Source organism: Pipistrellus kuhlii, unplaced genomic scaffold, assembly GCF_014108245.1.
Source record: "Pipistrellus kuhlii isolate mPipKuh1 unplaced genomic scaffold, mPipKuh1.p scaffold_m20_p_4, whole genome shotgun sequence".
Classification (NCBI taxonomy): domain Eukaryota; kingdom Metazoa; phylum Chordata; class Mammalia; order Chiroptera; family Vespertilionidae; genus Pipistrellus; species Pipistrellus kuhlii.
Window position 1 is genome coordinate 48,836,328 of NW_023425540.1, and position 19,815 is coordinate 48,856,142.

Genomic DNA, 19,815 nt, shown 5'->3' on the forward strand with positions numbered 1-19,815 from the left:
GGTTTAAATTTGTATTTAAGAGTTAATGTTTATCTTCGGGACATGTATGCAACTGTGTTTGTACTCTTGGCTTGCACTGGGTTAACCCAACAGTTACCAAATAGGCATTCAAAGGAAAGAAAGCAGAGGCATATGTTGAACCCTTCTGGTGGGAAGACTTTGAAGATGGCTGCATGTGGAGGATAAGATCTAGTTAGAATATTCTTTCTTGAATTCTTGAATAAAATATTTTAGTTTGACTGAATAATTATGACTTAGAAGAAAGGAATGGAATCTGAGGGAAAACCACCCACCCAGGGTAGGAAGATAAAGTTTCAGACATGGGGGGTGGAATGTCAGGGAGGCAGGTTTGGAGCAGGAGAGGAAAGTGGGCCGGAGGGCAGGATTTTAAAGTTGGGAATTGGGGGCTTCTGATGGGAAAGAAGGATCTGATGCTTAGCTGCTATAATCTGGCCTATAAACAAAGTCATGTAGTAAGACCCTTTCCCTCACAGGTAGTAAGTCCCTTTAGGTTTTTTTTCTCCCTCAATACTTCAGTTAAGGCTCAGTTATAGAACTTTTTATGTTGTCAAAAACTAAAAGTCTGAGATACAAAGAAAAATAAAATATACCTATTCAAATAATTCTTAAATTGCCTTTTAGAAAGCCCATTATTCAACAAAGGAATTACCTTCTTTATGTAAACCATCAACTAATTTGGGAAACACAATAAGAAAAAGAGATCCTATTTTTGTTGGAAACATGAGCTTTTTTCTTTTTGACTTAATAAGAAGTAATTTATTCTTCAGATTTTTTACATATTTTGGTTAATACATCAAGTGTATAACGTGGGAGTTCCCTTAAGAATATTAAAACCACACATATTAAAGTCAGCTACACATTATATTAGGCTATTAGACAGATGTCACTTTTAATCACAACACTTACACATTATATTTTTTATTTTTACTAACAGAAGAACATGCCTTCCAAAAATATTTTATTGGATGAAACTTTCTTATTCTCAGGAAAATTTTGGTTCTTTAATATAATTTATTATGCATTTAAAATTCTGTTTGATAAAAGCATTGCTACATTATAAATACCTGTAAATAAAATATAGTTTAAATTTTTGAGGGAAATATTATATGTTTCTTCTCTTACATTTTCACAAAAATTCACACAGGCACTAAGAAAGACTGACAAAAATATTTTTTGTCTGAACAATATACTCCAGGTTGGAAACATTCAAACATGACTTTATTTAAATACCAAAGCTTCTCTAGAGTGCACCTTGGCTGCAATCCAATGAGCTGGTTGGGGGTTTAGTCAGGAAAAGATTCTGTTGGAAGGATAAAGAAGAAAGCTTCGGACAATGAGGAGTAGGCTAGGAATGGGGAAAGGATGAATTTTCATTTATTACTGTTTATTGTCCCCTCTAGGCCTTAGCTTTGTTGTTGTTTTCAGTTGAAAATGTATCTCATAACTCTTGGCCCTTTTCAGTTTTAATACTTTTTGATGGACTGAAATGTTAAAAATTCTATCTAACACTCCATATCAAATAGTATGTGAAACTTCCAAGAACAGACTGATACTATAATTCTTTTAAAAGAACATCCTTAAAGCTTCATGGGTATTGCTCTGGAAATAACCTTGCCTGTACAATTTCATATGGTAGCATAGGGGGCGATATTGTGTGTTGCAAATCATACTTCAAACTAAAGTGCTTGACAGACTCTAGTATTCTCTTCCTGGTCTAGTTCATGTGTAGCCTGATAAAGTTCAAACTTTGTGGAAGAACAGCAAACAATGAGCCCACTGGGAGAATGCCATTGTAGGTGACCAGAGCCTTTGTGAGCACAGAGAATGGAAAGCTAAGTGGCTGGCAATTAATGAATTAGTGTAAACCAGCATCCATGGGAGGTGAGGTTAAATGAACATGTCAGATTAGATATCAGCGGTACTTGCAGGAGTCTAAAATACCATCTGGGGGCTAATAATTTAATTAAGTCATGGACAATTCTCATAGTTATTATAATACAGATCCTGCCTGGAAGAAGTTGAAGGTATTTTTTTCCTAGTGCATTTACACTTTGAAAATGTTCATTTAGTGCAAGAGTGGGGCCAAATGAAATGCCTATCGAGTGCTCATCAGTAAGGTGGCTGCCGTAAGTAGCATGAAGCAGAGAGCCTTGGGCACCTGCCACTCAAGTTTAGCTACTTAGCTCCAGGCAACTGTTGCCATGGTGGATGTTGGGTCTGAGTATCAGGTTTTATGTAAAATCTCATATTTTCAATAATCACTCACATTTAAAAAGCATTTTATATGTAAAAAAAAAATCTATTATACTTGAAGGACAAATGTGGCCTGTGGGCTGCCGCTTGTGTCCTCTGAGTTGAAACTTGGAAGCAGTTTGATGAGAATTTGGATACTATCAGCTCTACCATTAGGGAAGAGCCTTTAGTGTCAAGAAATGAATACTGGGTCTTCAGGGACCCAGAGAAACCTATCCTAATGAATACAATTTTCAAAACAAACAAAACTTCCCATTGGCTCTCCCTGTTATTATATTGGTTCTCCATGTTATAAGTGATTTTCTGTTATTATTAATAATGGAAATTATGATTAGGAGTTGGCTGAGTGCCAAGAGTAAGTTTATTTTAAGAAAGTAGTATAAATTAGATTTCTCAGTATTCTGTTTGTGGCTAAGACAAGTGAAGAAAACCTTCAGAGGAGGAAATGGAGGAAGACCAGAACACACAGCATGTGTCTCAGTCATCATTATATCAACAGAGGCCTCTTAACATGGCACACCAAGCAAGGAATGTTCTAACACTGCCCAAACCAGATCACACAGATTCTGAGGTCTGTTTATGGATCTGAGTACTACTCCCTGAATAAGTAGTACTTTGGAATAGAAAAGATGGGCTAGGGGTCTAATTATGAACACTTTCATCTGAAACTTTCCAAAGCCTTCTTTGGCATCAAAATTCAAAGGACCACAGAGCAAAGGCTGGAGACAAGCTATCAGAACAGATTTCCTTCCCCGTCATTCTTTGCAGATTTCTTTTTAAAATTACCTATTGCCCCAGGTTATGACTTTTCCTTTGAGAAATGGAATGGGAGGGCTGAGGGAGGTATTCTAATGTGGTTTGAGGACCATGGGTGGACTGTGGCTCTGGAAAGAACAAACACGTTACTTGTGTAGGCAGGAAGAGGTGCTTGTGAAAAGAGCCATGATCCATTCAGGAAGTTGGATTCACTGTTGGAGCGTTCAAATATCCATTTTGGGGAGAAAAAGGAAAAGCAAAACAAAAGATATTATAAGCGTAAGAATCAATGGCAAAAACAACCACTTCAGACACAAGCAAAAATCTATGGGGAAGGTCGGAGCATGAATATTTCCAACTCAGGATCACAGGCTTCTTTAGTTTTCCTCCCTCAGAAGGTCCACCAGCGCCTGCAGCAGCCGGTCATCTCTGTGCTTGTAGGGTTTGGTGTTATAGAAAACATCAACATAGTCGTTATACAGACTGTCCTCGGTGTCTCTAAGGTGGGAAGGTTTGTTCAGCTTTTCCAGGGCTTCGTAGAAATTTTCGTAAGGGATGTTGGGCTTTGCACCTGGAGACTTCTTTGGTGATTGGTTCAGTGGTGAGTTTTTGCTGAAAGCGCTTTGTAGGAGTCGCAGCATGGCCTCCGATGGGTCTCCCTCCACCTGCTCCTCCTTTCTGTTTCTCACACTGCCGCTGCCGAGGCTCTTTGCAGCCAGGGGCTTCTCATTCCGGTTCTCTTCTGTGGGCTGCTCCTAAAACACAGAAACCCACCAACAAAAGGAAGAGGGCTCGTTATTTAGAGCTGGGCAGGCCAGCTGTGGTTCATGCCCACTGCTTGCTCCCCCACAGGCAGCTGGGGAGCAGAAAGAGGACAAGGCCTTGAGATACACTAACTCAGTTTTCAGCTCTCAAATTTCCTTTTACTGTTAGATCCTTAGCACCTTTTAATCTCCCTAATTTCACCTGTAGGAATAAGAATGCCTCTACTTCTGGTGATTTGAAAACGGAATAAGATGATACATTATAAGTGCTCATACTGATGGGTCTCTTTCACTTTGGTAAATGAAGTAGAATTCATGATAGTTGGGAGCTCATCCTCGCCCCGCCCTGCCCTCCCAATAGGGGATTCAGTAATTTTGAATTCATTAATTTTAATTTCCAAATCCTCAATGAACGAATAAATGAATAAAACAATAGAGTTTCATCCTACGGAAACGAAACAATTTACCACTCCCACTCCCATTCTTTCTTACCCATGTTTGACTCACTCCCCGCTGAAAAGTTAGGGGCAGCTTCACTCACTACATTGTCAATCTACAGTTCAAAAAAAGAGCATGCCAAGAAGAATCCAGCCACACAGACCTCTCCTGAGTCCACCGCCTTCTCCACGCCTCTTCGGTCATTCTGCACGGTGTTGTAGGATGTGTACACACGGGGCTGTTTCATGTGTTCTGGCTGAGAGGAGGTGCCATGCAAAATCAGCTTCCAGTTCACAATTCTCCCTTCATTTTGCTTTCTTCCAGACTGATGAATGAGCATATATATTTTAAGCAGAAATTTTTACAACTGACAGTACTGAATTACAACTTTAGCTGTCTTTAAGAGAAAAGTATTCTCAGAGAAAAAAGCAACAGTGTGTGCTCTGAGTAACATAAAACAAGATCCTTCAAACTATCAAAAAAAAAATTCTGTAGTTTAAATCGGATTTTAAAATTTCATGCATTTCTCATCTAGAGCTCTGTGTGAAAAGAAATACATCACTGGGGGATAAATGGTGATGGAAGGAGACTTGACTTGTGGTGGTGAGTGAACACACAATAACAATATACAGATAATGTATTATAGAATTGTACATCTGAAACCTATATAATCTTATTAACCAATGCACTCCAATAAGAAAAAAGAAAAACAGACTTTTTTTTTAAATAATAAAGGGGGGGAAAAACAAGAAAAAAAATCACTGTATTCTTGCTGTGAAAATTGACAATTTGCAGGCTCAAGGATTTTTTTAAATGATTAATTGCTTCATTTAATTAAAAAAGCAGAACTTTCTATATTAATCTCTATATGGAATGTATTCTTAAAAAGTTGACTGTACACCTATAAATAGAATTATATTAAATAATTATCAACTTTTAGAAACACTCCATTGGGGGGAATGTAGGAGTCCCTTTCACATCCTGCATAGTTCAGGGTTCCGATCTGGAGAAGGCCGCACACAAATGAAAAGAGACTAGAAAATGTATTAATTTGGCAATGTTGGGGCCAGGCAGGAGCCCACCTCCAGTGGGAGGACTACACACTGCTCTGGCCCTGCTATCCCTTTTATTGAGGCTATGGGAAACACCCATAGCCTTAGGCAGGAAATAACAGAAATTTACATAGGACAAACAGAGGTGGAGGCTGCTTCAGCTAACAATGCCTCAACTAAACAGAGAGTGGTTGGAGCAATTAAGGTTGTTGACCAGCCTTCCTGGCTTCCTGTCCACATCTCTCTATTAGTGAAACAGTGATTGGTTTCCAGCAGGAAAAAAATCAGCCTTAATGGAGTATTACAAATAGCCTTCAGCATTAATCAACTCTTAAAAACTGTACATTTATGGGAATAATACTTTTCAGAGGCTCAAAAATTAAAATAATGTGCTGAAATCTAAAATGTCTACAAAATATTCAAAAACATAAAGTCAAATTTTGCAGATTAAATTTGGAAAACAGATTTTCTTAGTTTCCTGATGATGAAACATCACCAAAATCCCATTTATTCACAGAGTGGAGTCCACGTTCAAGAACAGGTCAACCTACTAAGAACATTTCCTTGTTCTCCACATGAGGGAAGGGATTTTTACAACTGCTAATATTAAATTACAACTTTAGCTATCATTAGGAGAAAGGTATTCTTAACTATAGAATTTGTATTAATTTAATTGACATCTTCAGGAATTTGTATTAATTTAATTGATATCTTCAGGAATAATTCCTTTTTAAAAAGTTATTTAGGCCGGGACTAGTTTGGCTCAGTGGATACAGCCTGCGGACTGAAAGGTCCCGGGTTCTATTCCAGTCAAGGGCATGTACCTTGGTTGCGGGCACATCCCCAGTGGGGGATGTGCAGGAGGCAGCTGGTCGATGTTTCTCTCTCATCGACGTTTCTGACTCTCTGTCCCTCTCAATTCCTCTCTCTGTAAAATCAATAAAATATATTTTTTAAAAAATAATAAAAAAAAAATAAAAAGTTATTTAGGTGGGTGTGGGCTTGAAAGGTCAGTGGAGGAAATAAGAGGACAACTGTACTACTTTGAGCAATAAAAATAAATATCTCTATATAAAAGGCTAACATGCTAAGTTTTCCTCTGACCATCTGACCAGTCGTTATGATACACACTGACAACCAGGGGGCATATGTTCAACACAGGAGCTGCCATGACGTGCAATAGCCATTTACAAAGAAATGGCACCATAGACCTGGAGCCAACAAAGCAACACTTGGCTTCCCCCAAGTGGGACAAATGACTCCCCACCACCCCAGAGCAACAGCCCACCAAATGCTGCCTAGACCCCTTGGCACAAAATGCAGCCCACAGCCCAGACCAGCCCAGAAACAGTTGCTGTGAGCACTGGGTAATGACATCACATAGCAACATGTGGCTTCCTCTCCCTAGCGACTAGCCTCCTTGGAGTTTCTTCAGTCCAGGAACATGACTTGATCTATAGGCAGGTGCAAACATTTTACACCTTAACTAAATGTCTGTGAAGCATCTTCCTGTGCCTCATCTCATTTGATTATCACAGAAATCCTTGAGTAGGTAGATAGAAGACTTGGTAGAATCCTATTTTCTTTTTCATTAGCTGGAAAATGGAGCTTTAGAAAGTTTAGAAACTTGACCCAACTGAAAAGAAGTAAAAAATGGTGGACCTTGAAAATTACTTCAGGTTTTCTCACTGCACAAAATATAGTCAAACACTGCTGCAGTTAAATATTTTACCCTTTGTCCTCCCTGTATGATTTATAATAATAATCTGCTTTGTGTTGATATTTACTGCTGTGTTGCTAACAGTTACCTGAAAGAGTAATTGTTGATTTACTGGGCTGGAAAAAGTTTAGCTACCTTAGTAAGCAGGTCTAATTAAGCTAAGTTGGCTTGCATGTGCACAATACATATAAAGCTCTTGCTTGTGCCAGTCACACGCATGTGTTTTGATCTATCATTGTCTAATGTCAATTTGGTTGGCACTTCTATTACAGAGAAAGGGAAGATAGTAATATTAAATTATTTCTTCTAATTAATTTCCTTTCAATGTGCATGAATCCATGCTCCAGGACACTAGTTTAAAAAAAATTATTTAGACATTTAAATCTGACACTGCTGATACTTTTAACATATCTATCAGGAGGATTCAGACCAAAACCCCATTTATTTATGGGCTCACCTATAGGAAATGCTGAAGAAATGATGCAAAAATAAATAATTCAGCTGTATAAATCAGTGTAATGCAGCTGTATGTATAATTTGGCTCTTTGCTCAGACACCCTTTGCTTTATTTTTGTGACTGTATGTTATAATTATGAAAGATATCGAAGGGTGTTAGTAAACATAGTGAAAGAGAAAGAACTGAAACAAAATAGAGTCATATTAAATAAGAAGTCTTCTCTAATAAGTAAGCTACTTCTAAATGGCCCCTGCAGTAAATATTTGTAATAGTTCGTTCATGTGACTTCCAGCAGAGTATCATAGGCAAAGTTAGTCTAGCATTTAGCTATGTTGTTTTTTAAAAATATATTTTTACTGATTTCCAGGAGGAAGGAAGATGGAAATAGAAATATCAGTGATGAAAGAGAATCATCAATTGGCTGCCTTCTGCACACTCCTTATAGGGGTCTGAGCCCACAACTTGGGCATGTGCCCTGACCAGGAATCAAATCATGACCTCCTGGTTCATAGTTCAATACAATCATTGAGCCATGCTAGTCGGACTATGTTTTTGAATATAGCTCATTCTGATGAATAGATCATGTGGGACACTTGGATTTGTCCTACAGTCTGTCTTACTGTATATCAGAATATCTTTTCTTTCTTCCTCTATGGCCAGTGCCTAATTTATTTATTTTTTTAAAATCTATCTAGCCAAGTGGCAGGACTTGAAACACTACATCTTTTCATTATTTCAACTACAGAAGGATCAAAGTTCCTTAGGGCCCTGATGAATGATGACATCAACCTTAAAACTCCTTCCATGTATTTAAAAGTAAGTTTGTGTTTCTATAGCCTTTCCTTCTTACTTACCATGTCTGCAATTCGCAAAGTCCAGGTGCCTATTGGGTTCTCTCCCCACGTATGAACAGACATGAAGTCCCAATTTTTAAAGCCATTAGGAGATCTATCCCGCTCTCTTTCAGCTAACAGAACAGTGCTGGTTCCTATTTTCATACAAGAAATACAAGTTAATAAATGTCCTACCAGCTCTAATAGGACACACTATACCATCTCTTAATGAAAATAAAAGCTGGGAGATATTAACCCTCCAAATGTTTTTATCCACAGCACATTGCACATTATCTGACATATAATAAGTTCTCAATCCATACTGTAGAAAATGAAATAATGAATGGATATATTAAGGTTTATTTGAATAAGAAGAACTCCAAGAACTACATTTACAAACTACACTAAAGAAGAGAAGCAAAGACCTAAAATACATTTTAATGGAACTGTCATTTTTTAATATAAGAGGACATTTTGAGAATTTAATAGGTGCCTGAGTCTACAATCTTGTGTATACATTAAAAAGCTATGTTAATTTAATAATCTCTTGTCATAAAAAACTAGTAATAGGAGTAACTCTAAAATTTCAAATCCAAGCTTTCTAAAGAACAATAAATATTACTTTCTAAGTGAAAGGGTCAAAAAAAATTACAGGGCCATTAATGAAAAAGCAGTCCACCAACCTTTCAGGACAATTCTAAGATATCTAGAAAGTATAACTCCAAAATTAACAGAACCTATTCAAATCTGTAAGAAGTTCATATCCTGGAAGGACATTATAGAGATAACTCATTTTTCTGCACACATCACCTGCAGGCATGGAATTTATCCAGAGACTGAATGTGGAAGAGTGCTGGGACACCTTCTCCTGATGGATTATGGTTTGTGTTCAGAAACTCTTCCCATCCAGAATCCCATCTAACGTAGTGCCCTCTCAAGAAAGAGCAACTGCCCATATATCACATCATATGCCTTAAGATCATTATGAAAAATTTGTTAGTCTTCTCAACCCTCTTTCATGGATCAGAATTCTCAGTTTTTCAATTGACTCCTTGTCTGATGTATCTATCAGCTTTATTAATTAATTATCAGAGTAATTTTCACTAACGTTATCTGAGAGAAAAGAATGGTAGATCAGTGTGACTTGGAAAAATGAGTACAATTTGAAAATGTATATTATGGTATTCATTAACTCCAGAAAGGCTTATTAATTACATTATTATTTGAATAGACCTTGTTCTTTGCTTATCTAAGGACCCATGGAAATGAGCAGCACAGAATTCTGATGTTAAAGAAAGAGGTGGGTGGGGAGAAAGCATATTTTTTAAGACCTGAAAATATCTATTGGGAGACTTAGTTCTATAAAAAAAAAAAAAAAAAAAAAAACAAAAAAAACAAAAAAAAAAAAAAAAAAAACCTTATTGAAGTAATTGAGTTTATATTTAAACAAATGGTTTAAAATAAAAATTTAAAGTTAAAAAATTACCAGCAGCAGAAGTGAGTGTGACATGAAGATCTCCTCTTCGGGTATATTCAATTGTTGCTTCAAATTGTACATGTTCCAGGGATGTGATAGCATTTTCCTGTCCCTCACAAGCAGTTGTTGGAATTTCAATGATAACTTCTCCATTAGCTTTCAGGGCTCTAAATATATTAATGAATCTTCATTGAATAAAGTGTATCTCTTCTTCCTTACACTTTACAAATATGTACACATCAGTCTTGTACTTGATACTCAACTAAGCTTGTTATCTCTCCCTATTATGAATAGAACCTAATTCTGAATTATCTACATATAAATGAATTTTAATGCATAGAAAATGGTAAGGCTTTTACAGAATTGGGGGGGAAAAACCCACAATTCTACAGTTTCATCATAAATAGCAAAGTCAATCCTGAGAAAGAAAAACAAAGCTGGAGGCATCATACTTCCTGATTTCAAAATATATTAGAAAGCTACAATAATCAAAACAGTATGTTGGTGGCATAATGACAGACATATATAGGACAATGGAACAGAATACAGAACCCAGTTAAGTGTTCTTATCACAATAAAATAAAAAGAAAATAGTAAAGAACACAGGTACTTTAAAAAAAAATGCTGTTTACTGTGAAATAGAATTTAGGCAGGTTTGCCTTGGACCCATCAAAAAGTGGTCTATTATTACAATGGACATGTCCTCCAGGCCTTCTACCCTTGGGTATTTTGTGTGAGTGGGTCTTCAGTATAATCATGATTGTTGTGATAGAATTAACAAGACAGTCATAGCAGGATCTGCTTCTGGGGCTAGATGTGGTGGGTCAGATGTGATCTGTGTAAAAGCAGTATGATAAAGGTTCCTTCATGAAAGAAGGTGATGAATCACACAGCACTGTGGTATGAAGTGAGGCTCTTGAGGTCTGGATAATACTGGTTGGCAAGTACTGTATTTCATCAATTATAAAATGCATTTTTTCAACATTTTATCATATTTGAATTTGGGATAAATCTTAAAACTAATGATTGATAATAGTTTAATTAGCTAAGATTGTTCTTAGTGCTATATAAAACAATGGTACACCTTAAACTTAATGCTAGATGGTAAGTAGGCTATGGGAGGAAATGCAAATATGCCAATATGATTTACAGATCTTTGATCTCAATATACCCCCTGGACCCACAGCAAACACTGGCAAATGCTACCTCCATCTACCTCAGAAAGAAAGGTGAGAAAAAATTAGACAAAGTGACAAATACATTAAATAGTGCCATGGACACACATTTGTTCAAAATTCCTGAGACCCTTACCTGGGCTCAAAGTCATTGTCCTTTACCACACACACTTTCTTCTCAGGCACACTGATCCAGGTTCTCGGATCAGCTAAGTCCACCAGAGCTTTGGCATTTAGCAGCCCGAATCCAAACCGACTGTTCACCATCAAGCCGGCGCCATTCTTTTTCCATCCAGGGTTATTGGCCAGTGGGTCATACTCAGAGGTCCAGACAACCAAGTGCTGCATATCTCGCCAAGTTAGATTTGGACTAAATGGAAAGTGACCCAAAACATCTTTCAGGGACAAAATGAAGTTTCCTTGCAAAAGCAAGTGCTAAGAACAAGCATTTCTATTCAGAAATTATGAAGTACATTTTGTAACTGTACTTAATGTAATTCTAGCATTACTATTTGTATGTCTTTTCATTTAGAAATCAAAATACAGTTTAGAAAACTCATATCATGTAAGTTAAGTTCTTAATTATTAAAATTTTGTCTTCAGCATTGTAGAAATACAGGACTTGGTTTATGATTCTTAATTAGTTAAATTTACCTGGAGCAAAAATAAAAATGACAGCACCTCCTTTCATTCTTCCAGTCTTCTGCTGTCCATTAACATCCTTGGCATTTTTAGCATTATTAACAAAGTCCTTGACTTTCTTCTTGAGAAGACTCAGATTTTAAAAATATGGAATGGCTTCCTACTCAAATAGGTTTTTTGGTTCTTTATGTATCGAAAGTGTCAAGGAACTCTTAGCTACTTGAGATCACTCTTGTAAGATCACTATATTTCATACTATGGGGATATTTAAAGAGGTCGTTCTTGTTTTTAAGAAGCTTACACTCCAGTAAAAGAACTAAGGCAATTTTTTATTACTATAATATATCTGCTGAATAATGTGTTTATAGCATAATGCACTGCAGGAATTTAGTAGAGAGATAATTATTTCAGGTTAGGAAGACCTAGAGAGGTTTTGCTGGGAAGAAATATTTGAGCTGAACTTTAAAGAGTGAGTAGAATGGCGTGAAGTGGAGTGAGAGAAAAGAGAATGAGGCAATGGAGCAAAACCTGTTCAGAGGGTGGAGTGAGGGGGAAGAGGCAAAGTACATGATGTGGCTCAAGTACAGTGAATAGTCTGGCTTGCTGGAGCAGGAAGAGGTGATAAGGAATACTGAGCCAGACGGTGAAGGCTTTGACTTCCAGGTAAAGGACTTATACTTTATTGTTTGGGCAATGGGGAATCATTGAGAAATTTTGAGCAAAGAAGTAGTTTAACAGAAGACCAGACGTATTGATACAATTAATTTAGCAACAATATAAAGATAATCATAGGATTGTTAGGTCTATTATAATGTAGATAATATTTTCTTTCCTCATCACCCTATGTAAAATTTCAGTTCTCCCACTTGCTCCTGAGCATTATTCTCCTACTCTTCTGTTTTATTTTATAGTATTTATCACTTTCTAACATACCAGGCAATACATTTGTTTTGCATATCATTAATGTCTGTCTCCCCTACTAGATTTAGCCATGAGAAGGGCTGAGATTTTAATCAGTCTTGTTCTCTGATGTGTACCTAGCATTCAGAAGAATTGCAGGCACAGAGAGAGTATAAGCTGAGTAAATATTGATTGGCTGAATGATTGAATGTGACCACATGTTAATTAGCCCCCAAATATAACTTTAAAACTTAATGCAATTTATCAGTAGAGTCTTTCAAGATCTCAAGTTTTCCCTTAGCTTTGAGACTTGCATTGTGTCTATTATGTCAATCAAGCATTAGTTCAAGGTTTCTATCTTATCATCCTCAGGAAATCTGGCTCAGTTTGCTGTTTTCTCCCTAGAGTCAATAGTATATTGGTTAAAATGTCTTCTGGTAGGTATTGCAAAGGATACCTGGCAGGCCTCACAGGGAAGCTTCCTCCCCCCATCAGCCTGGGTGCAGAGCCCATGTCTAGGTCTTTCTAGGGAGTTGCAGTCAAGGACTCAGCTCCTCCACTTGGTCAAACTCTTCCCATATGTACATTCCTAGCCCCCCACACCTTCCTTCCTTCCTTCCTTCCTTCCTTCCTTCCTTCCTTCCTTCCTTCCTTCCTTCCTTCCTTCCTTCCTTTCTTTCTATATATTGTATATATATATATTATTGATTTTTTTACAGAGAGGAAGGGAGAAATAGAGAGCTAGAAACGTCGATGAGAGAGAAACATCGACCAGTTGCCTCTTGCATACCGCCTACCGGGGATATGCCCGCAATCAAGGTACATGCCCTTGACCGGAATCGAACCCGGGGCCTTTCAGCCTGCAGATCAACGCTCTACCACTGAGCCAAACTGGTTTTGGCTCACACCTTCTTTCTTAGGTCTCCTTATCTGAGGCCTTGGGCAGAGGTTTCCTCTGCTAAGGTCTCCTTATGGGGGGAATGGAAGAAACCTTGAAGACATTTTCCCCCCTCTACTTTTTTACTCCTAGCCTTCCCCAAGCACCCTTCTGCCCCCTTTCCCCCATCCATATAACTACCAGAGCCTTGGGGTTGGGGGCTCCCTCAACAGTGAGAATACCCTCATGAATGTGATGCTTCCCCTGACCCTTAACTGGGGCACCATACCTTGGAGGTGGGGGAAATGGACTAGGGTAGTCATTGTTCCTCTTATTTTAGACTTTGCCAGCATAGTAAGAGATTAAAGGCTTAACTCTTTGATTTTTGGTTTATTGCTTTAATTTGCTACTCTGATGCCTAGAGGTTCAGTAGACTCACTCTCATATCAGCTAACCTCCTGAGAAATATATCAGCCAGAGAGTGACTGATGGAGGTCTTAGAAAGACTCCAGTTCAATGATTCTCATGGGCTCCAGATTGCTTTACCATAATCATCCTGGACACTTGTAAATATTGAAAATTCCCAAGTCCCATCCTAAACCTACTGAATCAAAATATCAGGGTAGAGCATTATTTTATATTCATATTTGAAAAAGCTAACCAGTTCTATGTTATAGCTAAAATAATTAGTTGGAACATAAGCATATAACTAAGAAAATTAGAAGTCATTTCAAATCATGGAGGACAGAATAGGGAGTAATAAAAGGCATATTACAATATATCTACTATCAAAGACCTATATGACTTTAAGCAAGTTACTTTATTTCCCTGGTCCTGAGTTGACTCATTTATAAGAATAGAGGGATGAGTATAATAATCTCCAGAATTCCTTACTGTTCAGATCCCCTCTCTGCCAAATATCATAAATACCTCATCATGTCTCCAACTCGACCATTCCATATTTAGGAATAATTAACTAGTTGAAGAGAAATGGCTGTTTTTTTAATGTAGACATTAATTCTGTCCTATAAAGCATTTTACTGAAATTCTTGCATCTTTCCAGTCCTTTAAAGGGAGTTTTAGGTAAAAAGCCTTTTATCAAGGTGATCAATGGGCAAATCACCACTTTCTTATTCGCCATCTCTCTGAGCAGGTGTTTGGAGGGTGGGATGAGGAAGTGTACTAAGGAAGCATAAAGCAGGATCTTGATAATCAAACACAAAGCATAGACTTCCTATATTTCTATAGTAGAACATTTGTTTTACATTTAGTTTCATGTTTTATTGTTGTTGTTTTTTTAATTTTCTTTTACCTATTCTGTACAAAATATTCAAGGGGTTTCATTGCCATGCAATTTGGAAAATTAAGCCTATTTTCCCAACAGAGTTATTCTTCATTTGTGTGATTGCATTTCATAAATGAAAAGGAGCTGCTAATAATCGTACATTTCATTCCTGACAGCCTCCCTTTGTTAATTAGTGCTCAACAGCACCACAATAATTAAAAATTTTAAAGCTGCATTAGATTGCAAATCAAGGATATGTTTATAGAAAATAAGGGTTGTGGAATTAAACACTGAAATTAAGCATTGCTTCCAATTAGAAGGGTGTAGGTAAAGTAATTGGAAACAAAATTCTAAAGTGAAAGAGTTCTAGAGGCTGCCTTATTCTGCCTCTAATTATAACTAGGTAAGTCCAGTATGTTGAAGATTTCATAATCTGAGACTTTCCAATATTTCACAACCCACCGGGTCAAGGATTTCTTTGATGTGGTTTATTGGGAGGTTTCATGCAACATTGAAAGTTTATTTTCCTTTCTCCAGCCTTTAATGAAAATAAAAGATTGGTTCATCTGTTTATTTAATACCTCCAAACATATCAGTGGGATTCAGTGTTTCACTACAAAATTTGTGTTCTCTACTAAAAATTAATCTGATTCCTTTGCTCTTACCATAGAAGACTGAGGTTATTGTCTGCCATCTTTCTAACATATACTCATTACATAACAATAATAGTACCATAGACATTTATAGAAGGAATTCCTATATTTTTATGCCTATTAAGTACCGGAATGGACATCTTCACAATTACAGTTAGATGAGGTTGCAGAAAAAAAACAAACAGTTGTAAATTAACTCTTTATAGCAGTGTTTCTCAACATTTAGTTAAGCTAACTACTAGCATTCAAACTGCTTAGGACACTTATTAAAGATGGTAGTTCCTAAGCCAAATACTAGAAACTTCTGAATCTGAGTTGATGGCAATAAGACATGGGAATCTGCATACTACATAAAACTCCAAAAGTGATTATGATCTAAGCTGGTATTTGAGAAACACTCTTCTAGGGAAGAAAATCCCTCTATACATATTTGAGCCAGAAACTATTCTTTCTTCTTTCCTCTCCTCATTTCCCAGTGCTCAGCTAATTCATATTTAATGCAACATAGTAAATACTTTGCTTGTGACAAGGAGTCTTTTATGAGGACTCATAAAACGTGAGAGTTAGGATGTTCCTTTATCAGCCTCAATCTTATTAACTTCCCTACCATTCAACATTTCCTCTGCACCGGGGCCATGGCAGGCAGCACAGTGTACAGGCTTTTTCCAGATTTGCTCTTTCCTTACCAGACATCTTTCCAGCCCATCCAAGTAGGTAGACTCTTGGTATGAGCTTTGCTAGGCCTGTCTTGCTTAGTCACTGTGGCTGTCTCATAGCTGAGATACCTGGGACTAAATCATAGCTCCACAGGTGCCCCAGGGCTCCGGGAGCTACTCTGGATTAATCCTCTTAGACCACATGTGTCAAACACAAGGCCCTCGGGCCAAATCCGTCCCGCCAGGCCTTGCAATGTGGCCCGCACCGCGCTGTCATCACTGCACTCCGCTGCGTTTCCATCACAATGACAGTTTATGACTGTTCAGTAAACCATTCCGCCCGCGATTTAGGCTGGATTTTAGATTTTGGCCCCTTCTCTGATTGAGTTCGACACCCCTATCTTAGACAAAGACTCAGCAACTTCTGGGCTCTTCTAGCTGTGGCATAAGTCCAGGTGTTCTCCTTTCCTACTGTGAACCTCATCTACTGAATATGGCATGAGGGGACTGCCTTGTCTTCTCTAGAGAGTATGGATGTCCTTCTAAGATAAACTCCTTGGTAGGCAGGGTAATGGAATTTTAAAGTTTAATCACTTTCTTGATCATGCAATCACAGCACCTGACCTGACACATATTTCTCACCACAGCACTAGAATGAATAAAAAGTAGTGTGAGACAGTTGGATTTTCCCCCTCTGTGTTAAGTATTAGACTACTGAGTCATTATTATAAGGGGAAAACACTGCTGTTAAATCCCTTTTTAACATCATACACTAAAATAAATTCCAGGGTGATTGAGGACTTAAATATGGTAAAGGAATCATAAAAAGAAACATATAAATAAATGTTTAATCTAGTTTGGGGTTGTAAGTATTTTTCTGAGGGTAAAAACAAAGGAAAGAAACTTAAAAAAAAGACAGGCAAATGTAACTGTATATATATATTAACTTAATTAACTTAAAATTATATATAAATAAAATTAAAAGGTAAATGTCTAAATAACAAAACTAAACTAAGGCATGAAACCAAATCAAGGCCATAAACAAGCAATTACAGATGATAAATGGCCAAAGAATATAAAATACTGAGCTTCATTAGTAATGAAATAAAAGTGTATGAAGATTAGATACCATTTGCATGTATCAAAATAGCAAAAACTTTTAAATATAATAAAAGTAGCTTTAATAAGGGTTTAATAAGGGTTTCACACATATAATGCTGGTGGAAATATAAAATGCTATAGTGTTTCTAGACAGTAACTTGTCAATATATATTATTGTAAAATCATTGAAACAGTCATACCCTTTTACCCAGAAATTCCAACTGGGAGTGTTTATCCTGCAGAAATTATTAGAGATAACCAATATTTATGGACAAGGGTGTTTACGCATAATTAGATAACTTCAATAAAATCTTCATTTATATAATAGGATATTACAAAAAGATTTAAAAAATTGTTTTATTCTCATTCCTCTAATACTGGGATTATATAATATGAAAAAAGGATATTTTATAAACTTATCATTCCTAACACTACCCACAGAAATTACTTGTATAAAGTATTTCTGGTGGGAATAAACAGAGGTGAGAAGGCCTTGAAGCTGAGTGGGAGAACTTGGAGGAGACCATGAGTTTTTGAAGGTCAAGGAACTTTGATTTACGCAAGAGAAAATGCTCTTAACCTATTATAGGGAGGATTTAAAAACATCACAAAATAATGTATATATGAAGATCCAGTTTTGTAAGATATGTTTGTACTAAATCTGCATTGAGATGTTAACAGGAAGAGAGTTTATTTTATTATTTATAGTTTTCTACTATAACCATGTATTCAGAAAACAATACATGTTATTAAGGAGGGGGAGAGGCAGAACAGACTCAGTACTGGTGATTAGAAGCTTTCTGGGCCTTACTTTGCTTCCAGGGCCAGAGCGAAGATGCCGGCAGCCAGGGGTGCCGAGGCTGAGGTGCCCGTGTGGGTCCCTGTACAGTCATTGTGCAGGTCAGCACTCGTCTGTGTGGCGCCAGAGGGGAGAGAAACATGGGAGAACATGTGAGGAGTGTGATTCTGTCCCTGGGGGAAACCACACCGAGGGCCGCATCTGTTATGATCAGGAAACTGAGCTGATTGGATTCCCTGCTTCCTTCTCTAAACCACAGACGGATGCTTGCCATCTGCTGATATTTTAGTTCACTCTCCTCTCCATGCAACTTGTCTATAATTCTGGCATCAGGGTGCCTTTTGTGGGGGGGATGAAGTACTCCCACTATGAATATTTTCTGCTCTGAGATTCCCAAACAAAACGCTGTCTGTAAAAAAGGGACTGTTTCAAAATCACTGTGAATCATGCTGGCCCATTAATCATCAGATCCATTGTGTTTGGTCTGGCATATTTAGAACTTCTGCCTCATGCAAAATTCCCTGTTGCCTTCAGATTGACGTTTGACTGCCTCTTCGGTACAAGAATATAAAGCCATTCTGACTTTGGCCACTTGAATTACTTGTTCAAAACTTGTTTAGTGTGTAGTTTGCACTCACTGTTTATATGATTTGATGCCCATGAGTTAGTGTCCACATCTGCACATTGATGAAAATGGTGCTTTTTCCAAATGGAAAGCGTGTTAGACTTAGACCTAGTGCACTGAATTCTAAAACTGCTCTTCAGTAGATGTATCCCAAGGGCAAGGCACTTGGTTTCCCCGTCTGTAAAACGAGGTTGGCATTTCCTGACTCAGATTTCGAGGCTGGAATGAGATCCTGCTTATGAAAGCATTTTTACGCAATATTATTGAATGTGAAGAATTATCTAGGCTTATTTTAGCTTAATTGAAAGGGTTGCTGAGATGAAGGGAAGAAACCAGAGACCTCCAATCGGTCTGCCTGAAGAACCACAGTCCTGCTGGTTGAGCTAAAGGATTACTATCAAGGCACCCACCCCAGCTCCCACTCTCTGGTTTTTAGCTGGTGACGTCCATGTGTGGGAGGGAGGATTAAAAAATAATCTGTTCTGTTATCACCTCCTTTGGCTTCCCACTTGGCACGGCTGAATTTCTCCAGTTATGGTGGCTCTGCCCCACAGAGGGTTGCAGAAGCAAAGCTGCCCTCTTTACCTGTTGACGCAAGCGAGCCCCCAGAGATGACTGCTGAGGAAGAGGTTTGCGCAAGACAAAGGCTATTTATTGCCACCATCTCAAATAGAATCCACCATCTGTCTCTATGGCAGATTACCTAAGGAGCGATCTTTACAAAGATGGAAATTCTGCCTCCTCCTTCAGAGCAGAGCAGCTCAGAGGAGGGACAGTCTGTGAAATGGTGATTCTGAATTGCATAGCGGACCATTTTCTCAAAAGCAACTCTTGGATACACACAGGGACAACAGCAAAGTATGTCTAATATGCTCCTTTCCAAGGCAATAAAGTATGCCCGCCATACAGAATCCCTTGGTAGCCCTGGCTGAAGTGGCTCAGTCCTTAGGGAGGGAGTCATTCTGTGTACCGAAAGGTTATTAGTTCAATTCCCTGTCAGGGCACATGCCTGGGTTGTGGGGCTTGATACCTGGTAGGGGGCATGCAGGAGGCAGCCAATCCATGTTTTGCTCTTACATGGATGTTTCTCTCTCTTCCTTGTCTAAAAAATAGATTAAAAAAAAAAAAAAAGAATCACTATTATTTGTGTAATTGAAGATGCAGGCACGAGAGGGAGGCAAATGCTTTTCAATTGAGACCACAGCTTTACTGTCTAAATTAGAGTAATTGACAGAAGCAGGCAGAATTCCAGAATCGTGTTCCAGTGTGAAGGGGACAGTAATCCTGACAATTTTGTTAAGATGCTATTAACAGGAATTTTACAGACTTTT

The 19,815-nt window shown here is 37.8% G+C and overlaps 1 protein-coding gene across 1 annotated transcript in view; it reads right to left on the reverse strand.

Moving 5' to 3' along the window:
• Window positions 1-758: 758 nt before the first annotated feature.
• Window positions 759-19,815, reverse strand: part of PCSK1 (proprotein convertase subtilisin/kexin type 1) — a 39,491-nt gene continuing 20,434 nt past the window's right edge. The window contains exons 9-14 of the mRNA XM_036410381.2: window positions 17,872-17,972; window positions 11,083-11,316; window positions 9,781-9,938; window positions 8,316-8,449; window positions 4,396-4,557; window positions 759-3,785 (exon numbers count right to left, since the gene is read on the reverse strand). Coding sequence (XP_036266274.1) covers window positions 3,408-3,785; window positions 4,396-4,557; window positions 8,316-8,449; window positions 9,781-9,938; window positions 11,083-11,316; window positions 17,872-17,972 — 1,167 coding nt within the window. The 3' untranslated portion in view covers window positions 759-3,407. The remainder of the gene's footprint in view (window positions 3,786-4,395; window positions 4,558-8,315; window positions 8,450-9,780; window positions 9,939-11,082; window positions 11,317-17,871; window positions 17,973-19,815) is intronic.